The sequence below is a fragment of the Diabrotica undecimpunctata genome, chromosome 6 (genome assembly GCF_040954645.1).
Source record: "Diabrotica undecimpunctata isolate CICGRU chromosome 6, icDiaUnde3, whole genome shotgun sequence".
Classification (NCBI taxonomy): Eukaryota; Metazoa; Arthropoda; class Insecta; order Coleoptera; family Chrysomelidae; genus Diabrotica; species Diabrotica undecimpunctata.
In genome coordinates this window covers 68,255,582-68,279,995 of record NC_092808.1, presented here as the reverse complement: position 1 = coordinate 68,279,995, position 24,414 = coordinate 68,255,582, and the positions used below count along the sequence as shown (strand labels likewise).

The following is a 24,414-nucleotide window of genomic DNA, read 5'->3' as shown; positions in this document are numbered from 1 at the left end:
TGGAGCAGCTAATATTTAAAACTGACAAGACAAAAAGAAAAAGATTGTGAATGAGTAAGAGTAATTGTAAATCCCTAGATTTTTTACAGAAACAAACCAAAGAGATACTTGTAATAGTCGAAACAGGTCTCTGTAATAAGACAACTACAAACAAAATAAAAAAGAACAGTCTCCACAGACCAGGTATCTTATCAAGGAAAAGATATATCCCAACATAAAACGATTACAATCTGTTACTAATGTCCCTACAATCAGGAAAAAATAAACAAAAAAACGGTTGCAATAACCGAAAATACTTTTTCCACCCTCACAAACACTAACGAACACAAAAGAAGAAATGTCTCTACAGACTGGGTATCTTTTTTCACAAAATAAATACCCCAATGTAAATGGTTATACTAACCGTAATAAGGTCTCTAGCATAAGAAAACCCCAAATAAGTAAAAGTAAGAATGTCTTTCGGCAGACTGAGTATATGCTTAGACAAAAGAAATACTCCACTAAAAGCACTATCAAAAAATCAGCAAGAAATGGGTATAAAAACCTGAAAAAGGTCTCTGTCATAAGAGCACGTTGAATAATGTGTATATAAAAAAGAAATAGTCTTTCGGCAGACTAGTTATTGTTCAGTATAAAAGGAGTCTCAATGTAAGATGGTTATAAAAACCCTAAAAAGGTCTCTGTAAAAAGAGCACCTTGAAAATTAATTAATGTAAAGTACAAAATCGTCTTTCTGCAGACGACTGGATATCTTTTAGTATAAAAGATATACCGTAATATAAAATGGGTATAACAACCTCAAACAAGGCCTCTGTCAAAAGAGAACCTCAAGAAAGCAATGTAAAAAAAAAGAAATAGTCTTTCGGCAGACTAGGTATCTTTAAGTAGAAAAAATTATATAATAATAAATGGTTATAACAACCGCAAAAAGAAGGTCTCTGTCAGAAGAGCACCTTGAACAAAGAATGTAAAGCAGAAATAGTCTTTCGACAGACTAGATATCGTCTTTCGACAGACGATTAGGTATCTTTTTACATAAAAGAAATACCCGACTATATAGTTATGATAACCGCAAAAGGGTATACAGTAAATAAACCTTGTACAACGTAAAAAGTAAAATGTCTTTCGGCAGACTGAGTAACTTTTCAGATAAAAGAAATACCCGACTATACTATGGTTGTGATAACCGCATTAAGGTCTCTAGCATAAGAGAACCTCGACAACGAAATAGTCTTTCGGCAGACTAGGTATCGTCTTTCGGTAGACGACTGGGTATCTTTTCCAGATAAAAGAAATACCCCAACAAATAGTTATCACAACCGACTAGGCTCCTACCATAAGGAACCCGTGAGCAAGACAAATAAAATGGTTATCATAATTGATAAGGTCCCTACCATAAGGAAACCGTAAACAACGACATATTAACTGGTTGTCATAACCGACAAGGCTCCTACCTCAAGGAAACCGCAACTGGACATGAAAAAGAACATGGAAAAAAGGTATCTGCTATCAGAGAACCCTAAACACACAAAAAAAAACAGAAAAAGAAGAAGAAAATCCGGCTCGAAGGACCATTATGTTGCGTTCTGCACATACGATGACCTCAATATAACAATTGGGTCATCAGAAAGAGAGAGAAGATATTCTGTTCAATCTAGAACTCGCTGGTTTCCCCCTTTCGGATTGGGTATGTATATTCAAATAAAGAAAAGAAATCAAAGCCAGTGGACTGTATAAAACTCTATTTTAAAAAGAGGTGAAATTAAACATAAATATACATAACCCAATATACAATTATAACTAAAGAAGGATATAAACTTAAATATTAGTTAATATGAAACAACACCAAAAAGATAACCATTTACAAACCAAAACAAAGATGTTTATGATTAGGTTTTAAGAACACATTAACAACAAAGAAATTTAAGATTTCGATTGCTATGGTTGAGTATGATTGATATGAGACAAATACAAATACAAATATTAATAAGCTCAATTCAAAGTATAATCGGTAATGACAAAATACAAAAAAAATAAGGATACAGTAAATATTACATAAAACAAAACAAATGCAAAATGTCCAATTGACAACGTTTAATCGCGATCGCGGCACAAATGCGATAAAGTTCCAAACAAATATCAAATAAATATACCAAATGCACGTACTTGATATATGCAGCAATGTAATTTTGACAACAAATATTATAAGGTGTACTTTACCCCATGAAAAGATAGCATCACAGCTATCGCAAATCGTCTTCAGCGACGCACAGAAACCACACAAAATTGATAATGCAACTTTTCTGCACAAAACGACTTTCTCGGTCAAAGGACCAATGCCAAGTACCTTAAGTACCTTTAACCCAAACGCTCATACACATGTGTGTGGTTTGAGAGATAAAACTCGACTATGATTTTGTAGATGCATCGCTTATCTCAAATACACATCTGTGTCATTTTGCAGATTGCCCGTCTCGTAACATGTAGTTTTTAACTCAGATGCACCCTTGTACATGGAATCTTGATATACGGGGAGAATCAAAACTACCACAAAAAGTCTTAATATTAAATAAATGTTTATACACAGTTGCGAAACTGCAACACAAGGGTCAAACCACACTAATCTTTTTGATTGTTTTTTATCCGTTGTAGGATGTCATAATTTCACATGCGGCTTGTTTTGGAACATGTGTTTATTTTGAATGCAGAGAGGTACGATTTTCGAGGGAATTGGTAAAAAAAACGGGACCGACCGTTTTTAAAAAAGGATTCATTTTTTCTTAAAAAAAAAGGAAGAAGAATAGGAATGAAGTTAATGTCTTGTAAGGGGTTTTTTTATTTGTTTTGTATGATGAGAGAGTTATATATTTGGCTCAAGTTGTAGATGTCAGTTCTTTTATTTAGGGACGCTGGATGTTTTAGAATTTGGCACATTTCAAGGATGGATCGCTTGTGATAATTTTGTTGTTTGCACAGTATTTTGGTATTCATGAAATCGATACTGTGTTTAGTTAGAATAGCATGTTGTGCAAGGGCACAAGATGGTTTAGAAATCCTAATGTCGCTTTTGTGGGACGTTAGTCGACCTTGAAGAGAGCGGCTGGTGTGGCCAATGTAGCAGGAGTTGCACTCTACACAGGGTATATGATAGACGACATTAGTTTGTTCTAGAGGGGCCAATGGAGTTTTTGTCTTCGAAAAAAAACTTTCCTAAGATTCTGGTGTTTTTTAAAGCTATTTTAACATGTAAGTTTTTGAAAAGTTCGTTAAGCTTGTTAGTGATTTGTGGGAAGTACGGGAGCGAAGCATATTTTGTGGTTTGTTCAGGAGTGAGAGGGGACTTATTCATCTGTATTTTGTTAGAAATGGACGCTAATGTTCGCTCGTTGGGTGTTTCAATAATGGACTGCCCATAGCTTTTGGAATATAGAAATTTATTGATGATGGATGTCGGATAGAAATTATCTCTGAGAATGGACTTCAGTAGATTTAGAGATTCTTCTTTGTAAAGCAGGTGTGTCAACATGTGTACTCTAAGGCTAAGGGCTTGTACCAGGTTGAGTTTAAATCTGATTGGATGTGTCGAATGGTAATTTAAGAAACAGTTGCTAGCCATTTCTTTTCTGTACCAGGTAATGACTAATCTGTTATCTGGTGTGCGAATAATTCTCATATCTAAAAACGGGATACTGTTATCAACCTCAAATTCACATGTAAATTGTAGGTGAGGATCAAAGCAGTTAAAAACTGATAAGGTGTCCACCGTGTTGTCCGGCGGGGCTGCTAAAATCAGATCGTCGACGTACCGTTTTACAATGGGAACCTAGAAATCTAACTTCTTGATACTCTCATTAATAAGATCGTCTAGTACAAAGTTGACTAGAATAGGGGAAATCGTGGATCCCATAGGAGTTCCAAAAATTTGACGATAATATTTGTCATTGAAAATTAAATAATTGGTGTCAAAAATCAATTAATAATTCGGAAAAAGTGTATTTTTCGTCAAATCGTAATTTTCAGGTTACAAGCGAAGCAGTAACATCTCCAGAAGATGCCAACCCCTAGTGTTGGCGAAACGTCGAGAACTAATCTCAGAAGACAACGGCCTAACAGCCCGAACAAACAGTTTAACAAGTTAGACGATGGCTGTGAAAGTCTGACGCAGTTTATCAATACTAAGAAAGTTTAATGTTTCTCAAAAATCCCCGTTAAGAATTCTATAAGTAGTATCACCTCTTTCTCGTCTATGAGTTAATGGAGACAACTTGAGCTTTCTTAGTCGGGTTTCATAGTTTAATCTTCCATAATTAAAAGGTAGCTTAGTAGCTCTTCGTTGTACTCATTCTAATAAATCAATGTCCCTTTGCAAATGGGGTGACCAAACTGACACTGTAAATTCTAGGTGAGGTCTGACATAACTTATGTAGAGTTTCAAAAGCAAGTCTGGAGGCATTCTATGAAAAGCTTTTGATATAAAGTATAAAGCAGAGTTCGTTTTACCAACTATTTTGCTGTTTGAGTAGACCAACTTAATGTTTGGTGGACCGTAACACCAAAATAATTAACTTCCTGTACCGATTTCAGAGGAACTTCATTCAGAAAATATGTTACATATTGATTATCATATCCACATTAAAGAACACTTATACGTATTTATTGGAATAGCCCATTTTATGCTCCATTCTGATTAATTGGTTACGGTTATTCTGAAGAGTATTAGCGCTATCTGGACAGTAATATAACGTTAAATCGTCGGCATATGAAACCGATTTTGACTGCCCTTTACTTTTGACTTTACTGCACGTGGAACACTGCAGTCATGATGATGGTGAGTGGATGAACTTTCCATTATTCTGTCAGAAAGGGCACATCTGAAAAATAGCGTCCGAATCAACTTTAAATGCATTGGAAAATGTTTCGGCAAATAATTCACAAACGTCTTCTTTTAAACATATTTCACCATTAGATTTTTCTAATAACGTATACCAGTTTTTGAACAGACTTTTGATCTCACGTATTTGTAAAACGCTTTGAGACCTCTGAAACTAACTCTGTTTTCATACATAGTTACATCTCGACAAGCTTAAATCTTTTGTCAGCTTATTGAAAAATTATCAATGAATACGTGATACAATACGGGTCGATCGGATAGCCAAGCGGGCTGGGCGGCTGGCTTCTCCTTCGCTTCAATGCGAGATATGTCAGTTCAAACCCCAGCTCGGTGTACAGAAAACAAAAAGGCTAACGCAGCAGTTTAAAATTCTAAATGAATCTGCGGCTTAGTCTAGAATATGCTGGTATCTGATCGGCCTATGGTGGAGCAGTACGGCAAGAGATAAGGGCTTGCGGCTCGGTGAAACTCCTCCATAGATCCCTACCGGAAGGGCGTGTGCCGCCTAAATACCGGGTATATATATATATATATATATATATATATATATATATATATATATATATATATATATATATATATATATATATAGGAGATTCAAAAATAAAGTACCCCAGGTGGGTAGAGTTTATAACTCAGAATCCCACTCCAATATGGACTGCCTCACGGATTCTGGGGGAGGCAGAAGATCGAAAATACATGACAGTAATAAACAAATTAATTCTCAAAAATTTAAATTTGCTACATACAACATTAGAACCATGAGAACGAACGACCATCTAGAGGAATTAGAGCAGGAACTAGGGGCTATTAAATGGGATATTGTAAGCTTATGTGAAACGAGACTTCAAGGAGAGAAAAAGACCACCCTAAAATCTGGGCACACTTTATACCAATATAATTCAGAAGAGAACCACGGTCAAGGAGGAGTGGCTTTCATGGTCAACCGAAGAATAGAACACCAGATTGTAAAATACTCAGCAGTGTCGGAAAGAGTGATATATCTTGTATTAGAACTGAATAAACGATATAGCTTACAAATAATACATTGCTATGCTCCAACTTCCACTGCGGATGACGAGTCAATAGAACAACTCTACGAAGATATAACGCGAGCTAAAGACCTAGAAAAAACACATTATGTTATCATCACCGGAGATTTTAATGCAAAAATAGGGCGGCGAATACCAGGCGACTCAGACTACATAGGAAACTTCGGTCTAGGCAACAGAAACACCAGAGGAGAGACGTTAGCAAATTTCATAAGAACCGAAAAAATGTTTTGCCTGAACACGTTCTATAAAAAACAAATACAAAGAAAGTGGACATGGCGTAGCCCGAACGGCCAGGTTAAGAATGAAATAGATTTTATCCTTTCCAGTGATAGATCAATATGTAAAAACATCGAGGTGCTGAACAAATTTAATACTGGCAGTGACCATAGACTAGTTCGTGCCGATATACATATTAACGTAAAGAGAGAAAGACGAAAACTATTAACAACAAACCCTTTACCGACGGCAGACATCCTAGCCAGTAATAAAGAGAAATATCAAGAGGAATTAGCACGGAAACTAGTAGCAAATACCTTTGAGCACAAGAATATAGATGAACTAGCTGAGAAAATAACTAAAGACATACAAACAGTCACTAAGAAACTTTGTTGCAGAATAAGAAAACAAAAAGAAGCTAAACTAAAACCCGAGACTCTAGAACAGATAGAGAAAAGAAGAAGAACGAACAGAGATAACCCGGACTATAAAGCGCTCAACAGAAGCGTTAAGAAAAATATTCGAAAAGACCTCAGAGCTTATAGAACAAACCAGATTCTTGAAACCATAGAGAACAATAAGAACATGAAAGTACTAAAAACATGTAAATCCGCTGGCAGGAATAAAATCATAAAGATAAAAGACGACCGTGGAACATTGTGCTCGCATAAGGAACAGATCGTTAGAGAAATCCGAAAATTTTACGAGAAGCTCTATACTTCTACTATTCCGAACCCCGGTATACCAACAAAACATATCTTAAATGTGGGCTCAGAGGATCTCCCTGAAATAATAACATCAGAAATTAGAGCCGCCCTAAAACAAATGAAAAATGGGAAAACACCAGGAGAAGATAAAATTACTTCAGAGATGCTAAAAATGGGAGGCACTGCATTAGAAGAGGCAATGAGAGCATTACTGAATAAATGCCTATTGGAAGGACAAATACCAAAAGCATGGAAAAATGCGGAAGTCATTCTACTCCATAAAAAAGGAGACGCCGCAAATATAGAAAACTACCGACCAATAAGCTTGTTGTCACACCTTTACAAACTACTAACCCGAATAATAACAAATAGATTGACAGCTAAGCTAGATGCATACCAACCGGTGGAGCAAGCAGGCTTTCGTAAGGGTTTTAGCACTATCGATCACTTGCAAACAATCCGGACAGTTATTGAAAAAACAATAGAGTACAACATACCACTACATCTGGCATTTGTCGATTATCACAAAGCATTCGACAGTATCGAGAAATGGGCTTTCTTAACAGCATTGGACGACGCCAGAGTAGATTCAAGATATGCTGCCCTCCTTAAGAATATATACGATGATGCTACTTTTCACGTAAAAATAGATGACGATCTGGAAACTATGAAAATAGACCTTGGCAAAGGCGTGAGACAGGGTGACACCATCTCACCCAAATTATTTACTTTGGCATTAGAAAATGTCTTCAAAAAACTAAATTGGGTCGAAAAGGGATTAAAAATAGATGGAGTATATCTTAACCATTTGCGTTTCGCAGACGACATAGTACTAATAAGCACAGATATCCATGAACTAAAATCAATGCTACAAGATTTAAATCACAAATCGAATCAAATAGGATTAAAAATGAATCTCGACAAAACAAAGATATTAAGCAACAGCCTAGAAAACATCACGATAGATAACATCAATGTAGAAAAGGTAGAACAATATATATATATATCTAGGACATTCAATTAAAAACGAAAAGGAAAATCAAACCCTAGAAATTAAAAGAAGGACACAATTATAATGGGCTGCTTTTGGGAAGTTGAGCTTCATTTTAAAAGACAGAAAAATCCCAATACACTTAAAACGAAAAACCTATGACACTTGTATACTACCAGTTGCAACTTATGGATTGGAAACTATGGCAATAACAAGAAAAATGGCAGAACAATTAAGAGTAACTCAACGGGCCATGGAGAGGGCCATGTTAAATATAAGCCTCAGAGACAAAATTCCTAACACCGAAATACGTCGAAGAACTAAAGTAACCGACATCATGGAAAAAATAGCGACATTGAGATGGCAATGGGTAGCACATGTAGCAAGACAAGACACCAACAGATGGTCTCATAAAGTGACATTCTGGAGACCTCGAGAAACAAAAAGAAGCGTGGGAAGACCCAAAAACAGATGGATAGACGATATAACAGCTGTAGCTGGAAAGCAATGGATGAGAATTGCAAAAGATAGGGAAGCGTGGAAACAATTGGAGGAGGCCTATGTCCAACAATGGATGAATGAAGGCTGAAGAAGAAGAAGAAGATATATATATATATATATATATATATATATATATATATATATATATATATATCAATGAATAGGTATATTTTCCTCAGATGAATTTTTCGTTACCCTTTTCCATAAAATATTTTTTTTTGTCATTGCGATCAGTCGAAGAACTTCTGGGATTAGTTCTAAGGGTGTACCTTAAAGAACATGTATCTATTTCTTTATATATAATTTCTTTATATTTATTTCAAGAATCATTACATAAATAACCATCTAAATCCGGCCAAATTACTACGCTAATACTGATCTAATTTAATATAATCAATTTTACTAAATTCTTTGACTATTTTTTCATTTATTGCTCCAGTAATGTCCAATTGAGTTTGTGTCTGAAGAACTACATGGTCCGAAATACCTATTGGTGAAAGATAATGAATTTCACTGATAAGTTCTTCCTCATTAGTGATAATTAAGTCTAAAACTGAAGGTGTATTACCTTGATGATATCTATTAGGTTGTGTTACAAATTGGTTCAGATTAGTTTGAAAAAATAAGTTGTAAAACGGAACACTGGCATTATCTAAAATAAGCGGGGTTTGAACTGGCCATTTTAAATCTTTAAAATTGAAATCTTCACAAATGATTAAATTTTCTTTTTCACTGCTACATTTTTCAATAAATTCACACATTGATTTGGTGAGAGTAACAAAAATGTTTGGTTTATAGATGACAAGGAGGTGCATAGCAACTTTATTAGGAAAGATAATTTTAAACATAAGAGATACAATACCTTCCAGATTATGGTCTACAGTACTTATCTTATCTTAGATTTTTAAAAAAAGCCATTATGAAAGTAAACACATACTCCACCTCCTACTCGATCTAAATGATCTTTACGATAAATGGAATAACCATTAAGTTTTACAAACGAATTAGGTACTCTGGGGCTAGAGATGTAAATGACATAAAGTCAGCAAACTTAGCATCTAAAGAAGCAATATTAGTATAAAAAATATTTATTGTTGTCACCTTTATTCGTTTTTTGCGACAAGTTGTTGGTTAGTAGAGATAGTGCAAGCACTCCTGACCATGGCGCAGTAGACAAAATTTGGTTTAGTCCCCACTTCCATGCGAAACGCATTGTATTATGCACTGTATAATTCCACTTACAATAGAACCTCTCTGCCTTTACGTGAATTTGACTACGCCTTCGCGCAGCTCCATGGTCAGGAGTGTTTGAACTATCTCTACTAATAATAGTTTCAACTTTTTTAATAAACTTTATTGTTAGTTCCCTGTTAAGTACTTTACGTTTTTCTAGTTCCTCTCTCACTTTATTCAAATAGTTTATTTGATATTGTCATATATGTCATCCTTCAATTGGACTCTAGATAAATTGGGTGCTAACAACCTTCTCTTATTGCACAACATAAATAATGGACTATCATTATCTGTAAATTTAACCTTTCATGGCCTAGGCTTATTACTATTGTTAGCATTTCCAATACGGTTCCAATTATTTTCTAATTTCCAATTTTTCCTTGATATCTTTCATGATTGGCCTTTCCTCCCTTCTTTGTCCTCTTAGATCATTATCTTTATTTAAAACTTCTAGTTTCCGTTAATATTTTTTTTGGTTTCTATACTTAATTGATTTATATTTGGATACTTCTTCAATAAGTAAAAGTCCCCCTATTGTGGAATTTAAAGAACTACTTTTTTTGGATACAGACATAATTAATAACAATTAACAATTTTAAAATAAAAAAATCAAAATTGATAAAAACGCAATTACTAACCTACTAATTTAAACACCTAAGTTTACTTTTAATAATAAAAGGAGCTGTGTAGATATTATGAAACTGGGTGTAACATTAAAGTATACTTTAGTCTAAAGTGACCATTAGTTAAGGTTTAGTTTAGGTTTTAATTATGAAATAAGGCTTTAATTTTTATTCGATACTCTTCTCATTTTAAAATTATTTCATATAAATATAACCTCGGATTTTTACAATAATCAGCTCAAAAATGTTATTAAAGTGTGACAAAAAGAGATATCAGTAAAAAATTGTAAGTTGAACTTTCATATTTATACTTTAGAAGAGATTTCTGAATAAGCATATAATAAATACTACTGCCTACTGTACCACTTTTTTTTACTGTTTGACTTTCTGTTGTTGTATTTTCATATAAAATGATGCATTCTTAATATAATTACTATATAAAAGTATATCTATACATTTTTTAAAATACCCCCTACCATTTACGGTTAAAAATTGTTCCTAATTTAACAACTAGATTGATTTTTTTAAAGGAAAGCTTCTATACTAGTGTTGTATTACTTTTTTTCTGCATAGTAAACTGCTGAGACGAGCGTCACGGAACTAGCGCCGCAAGGAGAAGGCGTCACAGGTAGCCTCACAAAATAGCGGTTCTTCTCATCAATTCACTAGTCTCGATTAATTCGTTTCTAGTCTTCATATATTTATTCTAAGTGGGTTTAAACTAAAAACTGCATGAAAAATAACCAACAAAATTCAGACATTAAATGAGAAGTAAAAAATTAACAGAATATCTATTAATGAAAGATGCAATTAAATTCAAAGATAAATTTTTAGCTGGTGACGTTACGAGCAAACATAATAATTTATTGAAATATTTTATTATAATATATATTTCTTTAAATATAAATAATAAAGTTTAATTTTAAAAATATTATTTAAATTTTAAACATACCTATAGAAAACAAAGAATTAAGCTTCGCGCTAGTCTACTGTACTGCCTACTGTATCATCTTTTTTTAATAATAACTAAAAAATTGATGGCCGACCACTAGCTAGTTGAAATTTAAACGATTTCTGTCTGACTACTGGTGCAGGTTGACTATAAGACTACCCAACCTACGATTAGATTCATTATTCAATTTATTCTTGGTAGTAAAGGTTTGACTTTTATGTTTAATATATAATTAGATATGGATATCCACCGAACAATGAAGACAACTGAAAAATATAAATCAATGAGCCAGAAATCAAAACCTTTGTTGGTTTGGCTTGGATTGGAAAAATTAGTAGAACCAAAGGATAGTTGAAATATTGGAAGACAAGTCAATAAATAATCCAATAGATGTTTTTAGAATGAGAAACAAAACTCGAAATAAATTACACGAAATAAATAAAGCTAAAATTATCGACTATTGAATATTTTCTATTAATTGAATATAATTATATAATTATAAAACAAAGAAATTTATTTTTCTACTCTCTTACTAGTAAATTGTATATTACCTACTATTTGGATGCTAAGTAAATACATCAAAACAGATACTGACTAGCACGCAATAAAAAAAATTACGCTTGAGTTCTATAAAAATGTGTAATATCACATAAGCCTTGTAAGTCAGTTGGTCGAGTTACCATGGAAACGAATTAACAGACGTTATTTTGACAGATTAAAAATTATTAATCTGTCAGTTTAAATATAGTGGTAATTTAAATACAGATAAATAAAATGAGTTCATCGAATAGTGAAGATAAATTTAGTAGCACACCACCCAATATTATGCAGTTAGCTGCGAACACTACCGAGAACCTATTACCCGAAAAATCTAGAGGAAGATATGAAAAGGTATATCAGCAATTTATGGATTGGCGTACAACAAATAATGTAAATTCATTTTCTGAAAACGTACTCTTGGCTTATTCTGGAGAAATCGCTAAGAAATTTAAACCATCCTCATTATGGACAATATATTCTATGCTAAGAGGTGTTAGAACTTTGAAAAATAATGTTAATCTTGAAAATTAACCGAAATTGCGAGCTAATCTAAAACGGCATTCAGAAGGTTTAAAAACAAAAAATCTAAAATTTTACATCCTGATAAAATAAAACTTTTTTTAAATGGTGCTCCTGATGTACAATACTTGTTAATAAAGGTATGTTATTTAAAAGTATAACATAAATGTGCCTACTTATAATATTTTTTTAAGGTTATTGCAATTATTGGAATATGTGGAGCTTGTAGGAAACAAGAGTTAAAAAATCTTAAAATTTGTGACATTGATGATTTAAGTACCATGTTATTGATTAAAGTTCCTGATACGAAAACCAAAATATGTAGATATTTCGTTATTTCCGGAAATTTCTATAAAATCTGCAAACAATATAGAAATTCGACTACAGATTAGCGATCCGCAAATAAATCAATTTTTTCTTAATTTATCAAAGAGGTAAATGTACGAAACAGGTGGTAGGATTAAATAAAATAGGCGGTGTTCCTAAACAAATAGCCGAATATTTAAAGTTACCAGATCCCAAAATGTACACAGGTTACTGTTTAAGACGAACTTCTGCCACGATTTTGGTAGATTTGGTGGTGATTTAATGGCTCTTAAACGACATGGCGGATGGAAATCTTTAACAACGGGCGAAGGATATATCGATGAGTCAATAAATAATAAGACGTCAAAAGCCAATAAAATTATAAATTCAATTAAAAGTAATTTACAGACCTTTACATACACTGAAAATACCAATGTTCAAAAAGAACACACCGTACAGTTTACGTCATCTCACCATTCACCACGTATTATTGAACAACAGCCAAACTCGGATAAGGGTATAATTATAAATAATTGCCAAAATTTTACAATTAATTATTATAAATAAATGTTTAATTTAAATTGTTCCCGAATTTTGTTAAATAAATAAAAGTTATACTTTTTATTTTTATAAATGAAAATAATCGTAGAAAAAATATAGTACACAACTTGAGTTGTAAGCTTATTACATGCTTGTAAAATTACTGCGCTCGCCGCTAAGCGGCTCTCGCGCAACTTTTTTACTCGCATGTAATAAGCTTCTTACAACGTTATGTAATATACTATTACAACACAATAATTGCGTTAAGATTATTACTTGAAATCTAAAATAATTAAGTAATACAAGACTATCAATGTCGTTCTCCACATTGCTGGCAGGAAAGTATTATTTATAATTATTATAGCCCAATATGTAGAAATATATTGGCGAAATTAAATTTTTGTTCAACCTAATGTTAAATTGGATATGGCTGAAAAAGTTTTTGGGTTACCGAGCGCACTGAAATAATAAATAACTGCATTTAGAAATATCCGTAGAATATAAAACTATCCTTTCTAAGAAAATTATAACTGTAGCAGATGATATAAGGTACTTGTAACCACACAATGACTAAAACAAAGTTCGAATTTGGCGAATAATAATAAAATTTATTACTGACTAATTTTAAATATTAGGTAATAAATTCAACTACTGACAATTGTGGTACAAATAATTAAAATAATTAAAACTTTTATACATACATTTTTAAATAAATGGTAGTAAATTTTTTTATAACTTCATCCAAATAGTCTTTTATGTATTATATTGGCTATTATCAAATGATTTAAAATTTTTAGGTAATATTATTTATTGTTCTTAAGCAGGAGCATCACACATTAGCAATATTAACATAAAGATAAACAGATACAAAATATATGCATTTTTAATTAATACAAAATTATAAGCAATGAACTGTTACGCCAATAAAATAAATACTGAGCTACGGCCGCCACATTACTCCCTCATACAATATGTATATCTACCACAATTTTCATAGCTCACAGGCGACTCCTTCCTTATTCAGCGCCCATCACAGAACTTCTCTAGGATCATATTTTATTTATTTTTACGCACAACAGGCCGTTAAGGCCTAGGGCATTTTTTTTAAAACATAATCCTAATATTAACTAATTACAATTATTTTAAACAAAACTTTAACTTAAATATGCATATACAATATTCTTAGCTACTCTGAAGGACCTGGTGTACAATATTTCTCCATTCGCTTCTATTTTGTGCTTTTCTTTTCCAGTCCCTCACCTTCACGTGTTTAAGGTCTTTCTCCACTTTACTAATCCACCTCGTTCTGGGTCTACCTCTTCTTTTGGGGCCGATTAATTTTCTGGTTATTACTAGTTTAGGCATTCTGTTTGTTGCCATTCTTTCCACATGTCCTAACCATCTGATTCTTTGTGCCTTGACGAACTTGGTAATGGTAGGTTCTTTGTATAAAGCCATTAATTCATTGTTGGTTCTTCTCTCCCAACCATCTTCTGTCTTCCGTCCTCCGAATATGCGTCTCAATATTTTCCTTTCTCATCTTTCCAGAGTATCCTCTTCCTTCTTATTTAATGTCCATGTGTCACCGGCATATGTTACTGTGGGGCTATTTTACTGTTTTATACATTCTGAGTTTACCTTGTCTAGAAACGTATTTTGAGTTCAGTAGGCCTCTTAAACTACCTAATTTTTTATTCTATTTTGCTATTCTGGCTTCGAGCTATCTTTACATTTTCATCAAAAACTACACCGAGGTATTCAAATTTGTCCACCCTTTTAAAACTATAGCTTTTACCACTTACAGACCTCACACTAAAGTCTTCTTTTTTCCTTTCTATAAATCCCATGATCATATATTTGGTTTTGTCTTCATTTAGTTCCAATCCGAATTTCTGTGCTTCTTCCATGATTTTCTTCACAACTCTTCTTAATTCTTTCTTGGTTTTTGCTAGGATCGTTAGATCATCAGCAAATGCCAAGCACTGGTGCTCATTTTTCATGATCGTTTCTTCCACCTTCAAGCTGCATTTTCTGATTATAGTTTCTAACACTAAGTTGAATAATATAGTGGATAAAGGATCTCCCTGTCTCAAGCCTTTTGCAACCGTAAATTGATCTAATATGTGACCCTGCCAAGCAATTTCACACGTAGAGTTATTTAATGTCATTTTAACTACCCGAATCAGTTTCTTTGGTATACCCAAATGTTCCATTGCTCGATACATATTGACTCTATCGACTCTATCATATGCTTGTCTAAAATCTACAAACAAAACATGCAGGGGAACTTTACCTTCATAACACTTCGTTTGTATCTCCTTTAATGAGAAGATTTGGTCTACAGTAGATCTGTCCTTTCTAAAGCCGGCCTCATACTCATGTAGGATTCTTTCCGTGTAGCAATTTAGTTTATTTCTCAATATTCTTGCCAAGATTTTGTATACCGTGTCTAGTAAGGCTATACCTCTATAGTTGTCACACTTCAGTTTATCTCCTTTTTTATGCAGAGGGCATATGCGGGCCTCATACCACTCCGATGGTATTATTTCCTTTTCCCATACTTGCACTAGTAGCTGATATATTTTTCTTTGTAGTTGTTCTCCACCGAACTTGATCATTTCTATGCATATGTCATTTTTACCAGGACTTCTGTTATTTTTCATTTCTTGTATTGCTGTCACCACCTCCTCCTCTGTAATAATTCTTCAAAATGTTTTTTCCATTGCGTCATTATTTCTGCCGGATCGCTAATTAAATTTCCGTCTTTACCTTTCATATAACTACAGTGGCTTTGATAACCTTTTCCCATCTTTTTAACTTCTTGATAGAACGACCTCACCTCTTTGTTTTTAAACTTCTCTTCTATCTCTTTTAATTTCAACTCATTGTGGTATCTCTTTTTCCTTCTACACAGAGCTTTCAATCTTCCTCGTATTATTCTATATTCTTGTTTTTTACACTCTCTATTATATGTTAATATTTGTTGTCTGATCTTCTTCTTTTCCTTTGCTATCGCCTGACACTCTTCGTCAAACCAATCTTTGTTTGTACTTCTCTTGGTGTCGCACTTAACTATTTTCTCGCTAGCTTCTCCTACGGCAGATTTAATTTGCTCCCAGGCTTGATCTGTCTATAAATTTTGGTCACATTGTTGTAGAATTTTTTTATTTCTTCTTCATATTTATTTTTTATTTCTACTTCCTTAAGTTTTTTAATACTTTCTCTCCGTTTTATTGTTCGATTTCTCTTTTTCTTCCAGCCTCCTCCCACATGTGACTTTACAGAGGTAATGGTCCGAGTTGATTTCAGCTCCTCTCATACTTCTTACCTTCTGAACGATATTCATATATTTACTTTCAATCATAACATGATCTATTTGATTCACCGTCCTTCCATCTGGGGAGACCCACGTACCTTTGTATATTTCTTTTCGTTTTAGTTGTGTGCTTCTCACCACCATGTTTTTCTCCATGGCAAATCCAATAAGTCTTTGACCATTATCGTTTGTTACTTCATGTTTACTGTAGTTACCAGTTACTGCAGTGTACAGAGGTTCTTTTTCCACTTTAGCATAACAATCACCCATTATTATTTTTACATCACGTTTAGGTAGACGCTCGTATTCATCATTTAGCTGTTCGTAGTAAAAGATCTTTTATTTCGTCGTCTTTGTCTTCTGACGGTGCATGAATATTAATTATACTCCAATTCCTTTTCTTACTTTTAATTCGTATTGAACACATACTATCAGAGATAGGATTAAAAGCTATCACTTTGTCCTTGATACATTCTGCTACTAAAAAACCAGTTCCAAGCATTATATTTTTACCTCCACTTTTGAAGAGCACCATATCTTCTATATCAGTTATTTCCGATCCTAATTGTTTTGTCTCTTGAAGAGCCATTAAATCGATTTTATACTTCCTTGCCTCATTCATTAGTTCTTTTAGCGCACCTTCATAAAAGGTTCCTCTGACATTCCTTGTAGCTAAATGTATCTTGTCATTCTTCGGCTTTACCTTTGTACTACTGTCTTGTTTTGTTTCGTTTTCCTAGTTCGTAATCCTTTTCTTCGCATTGTTCGTCTTCATTTCTTTCCTTTTCGTGCTGGTGCTTAGTTTTTTGCTTTGGTCTCTACCACCAACGTTTGGTTCATGCCATCCCAGCGCCATATTTCCTGATCGGAATATATTTTCTTATATCCTACTTTTACTTTTCTCCCTTCCTTTCTTAGTTCTTGCGCTTTCTGTCTGACATATTTCTGTACAATTCTGTCCTTCTTTGACAGGTCATCATTGATATAAACTAGACATTTTCTTCGGTTTCTTAATTTGCTTTTGTTTCGCATGACTTTTCTTTTGTCCTCTTCCTTTTCAAGCTCAACCAGACTGACTTTTTCTCCCAGCTTCACAGCCTTCTCTATTTGAACATCCACTGCTAATTCTACCTGCATAAAATTTTTTATTTCATGTTTTAGAGTCTCTGGGATATTTGTATCTATGTTCAGGCCTTGTATAATCCAAACTTTCAAGCCGTTCTTCTATTTGAAAAACTACCTTTTTTAGTTTTGTGTTTTCTTCTCTTTATATTGTTCTGAAGCTATTTTCTTGTGGCATTTTAAAGTAATTGCTATTTAAATGGGAATAAGCCACAATTAAAGGTTAAAGTACGTTTATTGACGTTTCAATTTCCACTTCGGAAATCGTTCTCAAAATACAAACATTAGTAAAATTTACTAATGTTTGTATTTTGAGAACGATTTCCGAAGTGGAAATTGATACGTCAATAAACGTACTTTAACCTTTAATTGTGGCTTATTCCCATTTAAATAGTAATTTCTTCTCTTAATGTTACATTCTCTTGTTAACTGTCTTATGTCTTCTATATAAGGCTTAGTAACATTGTCTACAACATTCCATGCGTCTCTTGCAGCAATTTCTACATCTCAATTATTGAAATCACGTATTACACTACACAAAAGTGATTCTCGACTTCACCCTGACCGCTGTGCATTAGCCAAACATGTCCATTCCACTGGTCATCTCATGGACTATACTAACACTACAATTTCTTTTCTATATATATATATATATATATATATATATATATATATATATATATATATATATATATATATATATATATTAGACATTTTATAGTGGAAATGCTATATTCAGATTTTGGAGGGCAATCCTGAAACATCTAGCTTTAATATACTTCCACAATACATTATACCTAACACCCTTATATAAAAGAATTAAAAGTAAAAAGCGCTTACCCTTCGATTTGAACAGTCTTTTGGTACGAGGTCAGATGCTACCGTACCGAAAATGGTAGGCTAAAAATAATAAAAAAGGTTATTATTAGATATTTGGACAGACGTACTAAAAAATTTGGCAAGCAAAATAAATACACACTATTATTTTTGGTGCTATACGAAAAACTTGTTACATAGTGAAAATAAAACATTAAAATAAGGTATAAAAATACACAAAATAACAAACAAGAGTGACTATTTATGTATTAACATATAAGTTAGATACGATAAGTACAACTTTTATGCGTAAATTTTTTAATAAATAAAAGTAGATAAATCAATAATAAATTTTACGTTTGTGTATTTTGAGCCAACGCGGACGAAAAATGATAGATATAAATAATTTCAAATTTCAATTACGAAGGTCTCTAAAATCGAATTTTCTTTTGTGGACTTGTGCAACGAAAGGGTGTATGTCATACATCTGGTGAGAAGATTTTATACGGTTTTTTTTTTAATTGTTTTGCATGGGTGGCGGATTACTTTGTTGCTTTAAGTAGATTATCCTTTCTGATATTATATTTTTAGATTTCTGATTAAATTGTTAAGGTCACATTGTTATAACCTCATTCAGAACTTTTTTAATGATAGTTTTACATCAGAGACCATTTAATAAATTAAGTTAGTTAGTTATTTTCTGGATTTTAATTGAAATAAGAATAAGAAAATTAATATTTACCAAATTGTTAGATACAAACCAAATGATGTATATAAAATATGTATGATGCATTATCCATTTAAGAAAAGTAAGTACGGTAATAATAATACGTTCGAATTGGTGAAATATTGAAGATGGTGTTCTATTAAAAACAACCTAAATCATGCCATATGCAATATCTTGTATAGACGAAAATAGTTTTTGGTGATAGACCACTTCATTCTAGAGAACTTCGTTATTTTTCTTACTTGACACAATTTCCATGTTTCGTGAACAGTGGTAGAGTGAAACACCCTGCATATTTTGAAGTTTAAATCTAAACACAAATGTATGTCAATATTGTACTTTAAAGTTTGTTAAGAAATACTTTACATTTCTCTTGCTAGATATTTTTGATACAAATTTTAACTGCCAGGATTGGAAAATCATCATAAATAACTAGTTTCTGTGTAAAATTGCAATTGTACTCATATACTAAGTTTTGCAATACCAGCTGAAGAACCAAATATTTTTTTGACTTAACCATAAATGGATCATTTGTTATAATTCAATAATGTATTTTTTCACATGTAAAAGTACTGCAAATAAAATGTTTCTTTTTTAAAGTTCTACGCTTATTATTATTATGAAATTCAAAACCCATTTTTTTCAATTTCTCACCTTAAAAAATACGTAATGTTTTTTATTGATTTTTAGTACTTACATATATTATTTATTTTCTTTTGCCTACCCATATAGATTTCGTAATCTTTCAAATTTTCATAGTTTTCTTCATTTTCATATTGGCGAACAATTTTAAATTTAGTTCCATGTTTTTTAAGTTTTTATGACATTTTAATTTTTTAATTTTTTGCTGTTTTCACAAGATAATGCCAGGAAACTGTACTTTTCTGTAGAATTTTGATTTATTCTGTCATAATAGTATTCTAATTAGTTAATAAGTTGGGGACTATTTCCGATATAAACGGAAACAGCAAATGCTTATAAATATTTTCATTATGAAGTTCATTATCGAAAACCTATGTAACTGGATTTTCAGATCTCAAAAGCGTTTAGATTGGCAGATACGTCTAATAGGCCACATCGTAAGAAACCCGATATAAATATATATTGTAAAGCAATTTGCTTAAAATAATTTCTGAAGTTAATAAATTACCACATAAACGAGGAGTGTAGCAGGTAACAGACAATCTTCCGCATTAGAAACCAGCGCCTTAGTGCAAAAATGCTGGTGATGAGTTTACCTATCTGACGTGATGAGTTTCTTCTTCTTAGAGTGCCGTCTACCTACGGAGGTTGGCAATCATAATGGCTATTTTTATTTTTGAAATTACTGCTCTAAACAAATCAATCGATCTGCATTGACACCAATCACGTAGATTCTTCAAACATGAGTTCTGCCTTCGGCCAACAGATCTTCTTCCTTGAATCCTTCCCTGTATGATGAGTCTCAAAATTTCATATTTTGGTCCCCTCATCACGTGGCCTAGGTATTACAGTTTTCAGGTTTGTATAGTGGTGATTAGTTCTGTTTCTTTACCAACCCTCTCAAGTACTTCTTTATTTGTAATTCTATCAGTCCATGATATTTTTAATACTCTGCGGTATAACCAGAGTTCGAAAACCTCGATTCTTTTTAATTTGAATTTTTTTAATGTCCAAGTCTCAGTTCCATATAATAATATTGAAAATATATAACAGCGAATGGTACGTAGTCTGATCTCCAAATTTAGATTTTTGTACGTTAGGAGTGGCTTCATTCGTATAAATGCTGATCTGGCAATCTCTATTTGCCTGTTTATTTCTGCAGTATGATCATTGGTTTCATTGATCAAAGTTCCCAAGTAATGGGTGATGAGTGATCTCCAAAGCATGCCGGTGATCAGTTTACTATATCTCGGAGGGTCTAATAATTTTATGGGAGGCTATAGAGTGATGAGTTCGTACACCTCCATTTTGTAGTGGTCGAGTAATCTTTCATAACACGGTTATGAAAAAAAATCCGTAATTGTCTTCGTTGGGTGCAATCGACATATCTCCAAGTTTTAAATATTCATTTATAAAGTCATGATATTGCAGTTTCAGATCGAGATTTCTCTCCAGTTTTCTCTCCAAATTAAGAAATTGTTTGATAACATTAGTTTTTGAGTCACTCAAACAGGAAAAGGGGTGTTTGAGAGGAATAGATAAAGTAAAATTTGTGGACAGTAAAATTTGTGGTTTGACAGGAGAATGAAATGTTAAAGCAGAATGGCTAGAAGTTTCGTTACCTTGGGTTATGTCATCAGAAATATCAGCATATAGCACAAAAAAGGCATTTTTGGTAATGTGTTTGTCATGTGTTGACAAGAAAAGATTTTGTTTTTCCCTTCGTTTAAAGTTATTAGATTTATTTATACACTGTTTGGTTTCAGTCTCTTGTATCATTCGACATTTATCTTTCAAAAATTCAGTTATTGTGAGAGAGGTGCGAATTCGCTGGTCAATCTGTAATTTGATTGCATACCCTGTGTCTTCTTTTTTTATGAGCACGTCCAGAAAAGGAAGTGAGTTATTGTTTTCTTATTCGATGGTGAGATTCTTCTTTATTGTTATGTCCATCAGAAATTTATTCAATAATTCCGATCCGTAGTGCCAAGTGGAGAACACATCATCTACATATCTCCACCATATTGTGGCTTGCTTGTCTGGTTTGTGTACAACGTTATCTTCGAAATCCTTCATAAATATATCTGTTAATAATGAAGATAAGGATGAACCCATGGCTAATCCAAAATGTTGCGTATAGAAATCTATATCTAGTTGAAACTAAGTGTTATCTGTGCAAAATGTTAGGAGCTACATGATATCTGATACATTCAGTTTGGTTTTTGTTGTCAGTGTATCATCCCTCTCTACTTTGGTTAAATATTAGATAATATACAAACATAATACTTGTTTAAATTAGATATGCCACGAAAGTAGTTTCAGAACCTTGCCATATAACAGGTATGGGCCTTGTGTTAATAAAGTTTTTAGAAAGTTAGATTGTTTGTAGAAGAAATTGGCTCATGCAGAGAAGGGCCTGAATTTAAGACCATTATATTCCAGCAGGAAAATTGGACAAAATTTTACACAGAGCCAATTTAGCCATATTAAGGTAGAGGATTCAATAAGAAAGGTTCAATTTATATTTTATTTTATTCAAAACAGGAAATTTTAAGTATTGAAAACTCTCTCTATTACAGAATATTACAGAATATTACAAAATATTAAATTCTAACGTTAATAGAATAATACATTGCACGCACATAGAATACACGAACACATACAACGCATAAAGAACTAAACACATTAACAAATTCAACAACCTCATGGAAAACTAAGTAACAACGAATACAATAACCTACTAAGACATATTACTTTACTTTTTTTTAAAATAAAGTAATTGATGAAGGAAAGATTCCTCAAGAATGGTACAACTCCGAAGTCATTTTACTATTCAAGAAAGGAAACAAAGCAAACATCGAGAATTACCGACCAATATCCTTGCTCTCACATCTGTATAAATTACTAACTAAAATCATAACCAAACGCCTAACACATAAGCTCGATTTCTATCAACCTATCGAGCAGGCTGGATTCAGAAAACATTTTAGTACCATAGACCACTTGCACACCGTAAGAACACTGATAGAAAAATGCACCGAGTATAATGTTCCAATTCATATGGCGTTTGTCGATTTCCATAAAGCATTCGATTCCATCGAATTATGGGCAGTGCTTGAATCTCTAGAAAATGCACGTATAGATTCAAGATACACTAACATAATTAAAAACATATATGAAAATGCCACCATGCAGATAAAGCTGGACGAAAGCACAAAAACTAATCCCATAAAACTACAACGGGGAGTAAGACAAGGAGACACCATCTCTCCCAAACTATTTACCCTTGCTCTAGAAGACATTTTTAAGAAACTAGAATGGAACAATAAGGGTATCAACGTCGACGGATCATACTTAAACCACTTGCGATTCGCAGATGACATAGTTTTAATAGCCGATAATATCCAAGAACTAAATGATATGTTACAACAATTAAATGCAGTTTCAGGAGCGGTAGGCTTAAAAATGAACTACAACAAAACAAAAATACTGAGCCGAGACCAGACAAATATAACAATACAAAATCATACCATAGAAAATGTTGAACATTATGTATATCTAGGTCATGTTATCAAACTAGGAAAACCAAATCAAGATGCTGAAATTAAAAGAAGAACACAACTGGCATGGGGCGCTTTCGGCAAATTAGCATATATCTTGAAAAACACCTCCATTCCTGTAAACTTAAAGAAAAAGGTGTATAACACATGCATACTACCAGTTTGTACTTACGGCTTGGAGACAGTAGCCCTTACCAAAAAATCTGCTAAAAAATTAGAAACAACGCAAAGAGCAATGGAACGAATCATGCTTGGAATATCACTAAGAGACAAGATTAGAAACACCGAGATAAGACGTAGAACGAAGATTAGGGATATTGTGGAAGAAATTGCAAAAATGAAATGGCGCTGGGCAGGTCACGTAGCCCGATATAATGACAACAGGTGGACACGGAGAATTCTAGAATGGAGACCAAGGACGACAACAAGAAGCACGGGAAGACCTCAATAAAGATGGGTAGATGACATAAGAACAGTGGCACGCAAACAGTGGATTAGATTGGCGCAAGATAGAGAAAGATGGAAGCAATTGGGAGACACCTACATTCAGGAGTGGATGGAAAATGGTTGACAAAGAGACTAAGACATAATACTAACATCACAACAGTTGTTAATCTATCAAAGAGTTCAACGTAACAGAGAACCTGATGATCTCAAAAGCTCTAAATTATGCTGCATCACGCCCAAAAGTTCCTAAACTAGACATAATCAGTTGCAATTAAAAAAGTCTGTCAACTACTAGCAATATGTGAAAAGAAAGAAGATAGAGTACTATGGAAAAAGGAACTGGAGAAAAATACAAAATCAAAAGCAAAAAATTAGTAAAGACGAACTCAAAGCTATCAAAGCCCTAAAAGAAGATAAGAGTCCATAATAATATTACCAGCTGAAAAGGGCAACGTAACTGTAATTATACCAATACTAGGAGAAAATTCAAGAATTGGTCACAACTGAACCTTATATTAAACTAAAAAAAGACAAAACCAACTAACTGGAAAACAAAATATATAAAACATTGCACAAATTAATACCTGACAGACTACCAAAGAGCAGCACACTACAGCAGGACACCACACTTATATGGAGTTCCAAAGTTCACAAAGACAATGTACCCTCAGGCTGATTTGCAGCAGCATGGGTTCTCCTTGCAGCAGACC

The 24,414-nt window shown here is 33.1% G+C and overlaps 1 protein-coding gene across 5 annotated transcripts in view; it reads right to left on the bottom strand.

The window, feature by feature from the left end:
• LOC140443479 (ras-GEF domain-containing family member 1B-like) overlaps nt 1-24,414 on the bottom strand; it is a 1,395,894-nt gene that overhangs the window by 196,051 nt on the left and 1,175,429 nt on the right. For all 5 annotated transcript variants that reach the window (XM_072534788.1, XM_072534789.1, XM_072534785.1 and 2 more), the window contains one exon: nt 18,353-18,412. In XM_072534788.1, the coding sequence (XP_072390889.1) occupies nt 18,353-18,412 (60 nt within the window). The remainder of the gene's footprint in view (nt 1-18,352; nt 18,413-24,414) is intronic.